This window comes from Anopheles stephensi, chromosome X (assembly GCF_013141755.1).
Source record: "Anopheles stephensi strain Indian chromosome X, UCI_ANSTEP_V1.0, whole genome shotgun sequence".
NCBI lineage: Eukaryota > Metazoa > Arthropoda > Insecta > Diptera > Culicidae > Anopheles > Anopheles stephensi.
In genome coordinates this window covers 13,079,319-13,083,858 of record NC_050201.1, presented here as the reverse complement: position 1 = coordinate 13,083,858, position 4,540 = coordinate 13,079,319, and the positions used below count along the sequence as shown (strand labels likewise).

The 4,540-nt window shown below is 53.1% G+C and overlaps 1 protein-coding gene across 4 annotated transcripts in view; it reads left to right on the top strand.

Annotated features, from left to right (window-relative positions):
* The window catches only part of LOC118508431 (AF4/FMR2 family member lilli-like), a 76,086-nt gene that overhangs the window by 65,273 nt on the left and 6,273 nt on the right, over positions 1–4,540 (top strand). Inside the window, exons 1-3 of one of the 4 annotated variants that reach the window (XM_036048238.1) lie at positions 183–693; positions 1,983–2,265; positions 2,632–4,281. The exons of the other annotated variants lie outside the window; for them this stretch is intronic. Of the exons in view, the coding sequence (XP_035904131.1) occupies positions 392–693; positions 1,983–2,265; positions 2,632–4,281 (2,235 nt within the window). The 5' untranslated portion in view covers positions 183–391. Of the gene's footprint in view, positions 1–182; positions 694–1,982; positions 2,266–2,631; positions 4,282–4,540 lie in introns of those variants that run through there. 4 annotated transcript variants of the gene reach the window in all.

Genomic DNA, 4,540 nt, shown 5'->3' with positions numbered 1-4,540 from the left:
ACACACACTGACGTACATACAAACACGAGGTTCAATGATCACTAACCGCACAGTGGTGCGATGTCTCACGAAACCAACTAGTGTGTTTAGTGTGTATTGTTGTGGTCCCGGTATTGTTGCCGATCGCCAATTCTCTGCTCGTCTGTGATACCAGTGATCGAGTGTGATAGTCTTCTTTGTGCGAGATAATAATAAAAAAAACCCCAGTGCGTCGAGTGCGCGTGTGGTTGTGTGAATTATAGTGTTGCGACGATTGTGCGTGTGCAGCAGGAAGAATCGGTGAAAGTGTGAAGAATTTGTGATCGAAGCCACGGGAGAGCGAGTGAGATAGCTAGCGAGTAAACGCGAAAGAGCGGCTAGTTCTCGGCATCACAACAGTACACAGACGGCCATGGCGGCCAGCACAACGGTGACTGCCTCGGCGGCGTCGTCGTCCTCCACCGCATCATCATCATCCTCCCGGCTGTCAGCCGATCGGCTGTCCGGTGTCGGGCTCGGGTCGGCCGGTACGTCGTCCACTGGTAGTGGTGTGCGGCGTCGCTACATCCGCAGCAACACCGCCAGCGTTACCCAGCTGCTGTCGGACAGTTGCAGCAGCATACTGCAGCGATTCCGCCGCAATCCGAGCGAGAAGTTGGAGCAGCAGCAGCAGCAGCAGCAACCACAGCCGCAACAGAAGCGATCGCAGTTTCGGTAATGATTGGGAGCGATATATACATATCGTTATTAGGGTGTTTAGGGCGTGCGAGTTTCTAGATACCGCCAGGTCCAGGATTATTGTTTGTGTGCGTGAGAGATAGAGAGATTATTGCGGAAGCGAGGCCTGGGAACTCGGGTGTGACAGTCCAAAAAAAAAAATCAGGACCAGCAAGCAGAACTGTTGAAGAGAGATTTCTGTGGTGCGTGCGTGTGCGTGGATGTGTGAAAAGATGTCCCCTTCTATTCAATTCAGAATTCTGCCATTACATCATGCACAAACAGCCCCAAAAACGTACGGAAGTTATCGCACCAGTGTAAGCAGGAAGAGTCCTTCCTGACAAACAGCTCCCCTTCTGTGAGCTGGCGCTAATCTGTCGGACCCCACCGCCATTGGATTGGACAACCTTCCAAACATATCAAAACTCTACCCCTTCCCCGACACATCGAACTCTCGCAACCGGAAGCAACGCTTCCCGCTTCTCTCTGTGCTGATGGCGGCGGCCAGCCGTTATCTAATCGGGGTTTTAAATCGGCCAATTTTCGGTCGTCGGCTTTGCGACGTCACATCGCGCACGCACCATCATATGCGGTGTATCGAAGCGTGTGCATTTTGCTGAGGTTGCCGTATAATCACCATTGCTCTCCTGCCCCGGCAATGAGAACTTCACAGGAGTGGATCCTCACGGTGAAAAAATGAAGGCAAACACACAAAAGCAAAGACACGTCGTCGTCGTCGCGCACCATGTTGGGTGCGCACACGCGCGCAAGAATTTGCGCCACCAAGGAAGTGTAATTTTGGTATTTTCATTGCGAACTCTCGGACCACCAGCTCGAATTTATACGCAAAACACTCTCGGCGGGGACGACGGGGTGGTGTGGGCGGGTGAGGGTCACACCCCAGATCGGGCTTGGCAAGCTGCGTACGATTTTGCGTTTTTGAGGGTTGTGTATTTACAGCCATCAGCTGAGGGGGGATTTTTTTTTTCTCGCGCTGGGTTTTGCATCGGAGCAGTTAGGTTAGGTCACAACAACTGAAAACCGGGAAATTACTTCCCGGTTTCTTCGGTTGACCATGTTGAAGTTTGATACAGGTCAGGTATAGTTTGGAGGACGCTCTTAGGCTCTTCAGAGATCGGAGTTCGAAATTCGGTGCTAACGCAGACACAGGCACAATAAGGGACTATTAGGAGAAGCTATCTTTTTCCGCATCGATGCTAAATGTAACATACTCTCTCTCTTGATCCTTCTCGATCGCGAACACAACCACATCGGCACTATATTAGTGGGTTCAACGAGCTGTCAACGTCGGCGTCGACCAGCTCGATCCTTTCGCACGGTAGTGGTAGTGCGACCAACACCTCCGACTATGGCAGCCTCGGCTCGTCCACCGACTCGGTGCACCGGTCGCCATATTTGAGCAGCTTCAACAGTACGATGAGCTCATACTACAAACCACTGTTTCGCACGTTCGGCAAACGGTTCGACTCACCAACGGCATCCTCCGGTTCGGCAGCATCATCCTCCTCTGCGCTGACTGCTTCAACTGCTTCAACTACCCGCAGCAGAGTAAGTGCACGCCACTTCGAGTTTGCTTCCAGGTGGAGAAACTGTACCAGATGGAGAAAGAGGCGGGCCCGGGGGAGGGGGGGGGAAGGGAAGACAACTAGAGACGTGCAAGATGTCGGGTTTTGATATAGTGAATGTGTGTAAGAATCCCAAGACCACCAGCGCACAGGTTAGGTAGGGTGAAGGTGACGGGGATAAGATAAGGAAGGCGTTGGTGAGTACGTGAAGGTTAAGGTTAGGCGTGTGCGAAAATAGAAACTCTTGCGTCTCTAGCGTCTCCCCGTCTCTCTCCATTGTGTACAGCGAGGTCCACACGCAAGAGTACGTGTGATTTGCCTAACGTCGAAAAACCATTCCAATTCGCAGCGCGAAAGCACTACCGAGGATAAGGACAAGACACCGCTAGTGATCCCGGGCAAATCGTCGTCCGGTGTGTCCTCGGGAGGTATCAACGGTACCAGCAACAGCAGCAGCAGCAGTAGTAGTAGTAGTAGTAATAGTAGTAACAATAACACTGGTGGTGCTAGTGGGGGTAGTACTATCTCTCGACTTGAGTCAAAGTATTCCGACATACTTGATCGGGTACATCGACGCAAGGAGCAGGAGGATAAGGAGAAAACCCTAGAGCCAACGTCTGGTACTGCAGGTCAGTACCAGCAGCAGCATCACCATCAGCAGCAGCGTCTGCTGAATCCGCTCATGAAGAGTTCCACGACGAGTAGCATCGTGCGTGATAAGTCCTACTCAAGTGCCAAAGAGCGTACTCCGTACAAGCTGCAGCTACTGCTTGGAAGTAACCGTAGCTCGAAGCTGTCCAGTACTACAGGTTCCTCAGGGTCGACCATGGTCGATAGTCTGTACGATCGTAATGGTCGTACGTACGGTACCGATCGTAGCTCCGGTTTGCGAACATTCGCTGGTGGCTCCGGCAAGGTACGGACAAAGGAGGGTAGCTATCAACAGCAGCAGGCAGGTGAGGATGGCAAGGAGAACATCTTCAAATCGAAGTACGATCCTACCGAGCTGCTGTCCGAGGTGACGAGCATGTCCAGTGGTAAGTCGCGACGCACCATTAAACCTTACAAGCGTAGCGACACCACCGACATGGGTCATCTGCTACACTCGCATCAGCATCACCACCATCACCACCATCATCATCACCAGCTGTACGATGATGACGGTGGAACGACACTATGTGACGGTGGCTCATTTTCGGCCTCCACGTCCAGCCTGGCCGCGGCCAAGAAGGAGCGCCGAAAAAGCTGCCAAACAACGTCGGGCATGGGGAGGTTTTTTGATGCCGACGGCATCTGTACGGTGCCACTGTCGAGCGACGATGATGATCGTGGGTCCTCGTTAGCGGACGGCGAGGGTAAAGATCCGAGGCAACGTGAACGTCACAACAGACGCCGGGAGATTGAGAGTCTGCTGCAGAAGTATGCGCCGCTGGATGATCCGTCCCGGCAGCAGCTACTACAGGCGCAACCACCGCCCCAACCCAGACGCGAGCGTCGTTCGCATGCCACGGTTAACCCGAGCACATCCGAACGGTCGCCACGGCTGGAGGAGGATGGTACAGGCGTAACGTCCCTGTTACTGCAGTCGGCTAGTGGCGCTGTCTACCAAAGGCAGCGTACATCCTCGTCCCACGTTCGCATGTACTACCAGCAGCAGCAGCAGCAACAGCAGCAGCTGTACGGTACGGCAAGTACCGGCACAGCCCTCGGTGGTGGTCTCCAGAAGTCCTACACGGTGCAAAATGTTGCATCGCATCTGCTCAACGGTGGAGGACACCATCAACTGCAACAACACTACGGTGGGCAACAACTACCGTACGGACATCTGCACCATCACGGTGCTCCGGCTAGCAGTGGTTCGATACTGCCGATCAACACCACATCCCACGCGTACAACAGTCGTACGACAGCGGCACTGTCCAGCACCACCGGTGGAGTAGGCGTCCAGAATCAGCTGCGAGGTCCACGATCGCGCATCCCGAAAGCGCTCTCCACCTTCGTAAGGATTAAACACCATCTTCCCCATTACTCATCAATCACACTCACTCGTTCACCAACACACATACGATCAACCATCTCCATAACCCTTACATTAATGATGGCTTTGTGTTGCTTGCCCTTTGTGTGATACACTGTGATCACGCAAATTTCCAATGCGCACAGAGATGGATCTACTCACACATTCATCGATTCATCATGTGCTAACCCTCTGTAGATCTCTTCTTACAGCCGGAATGAACAGTGCATCAACTAACCCC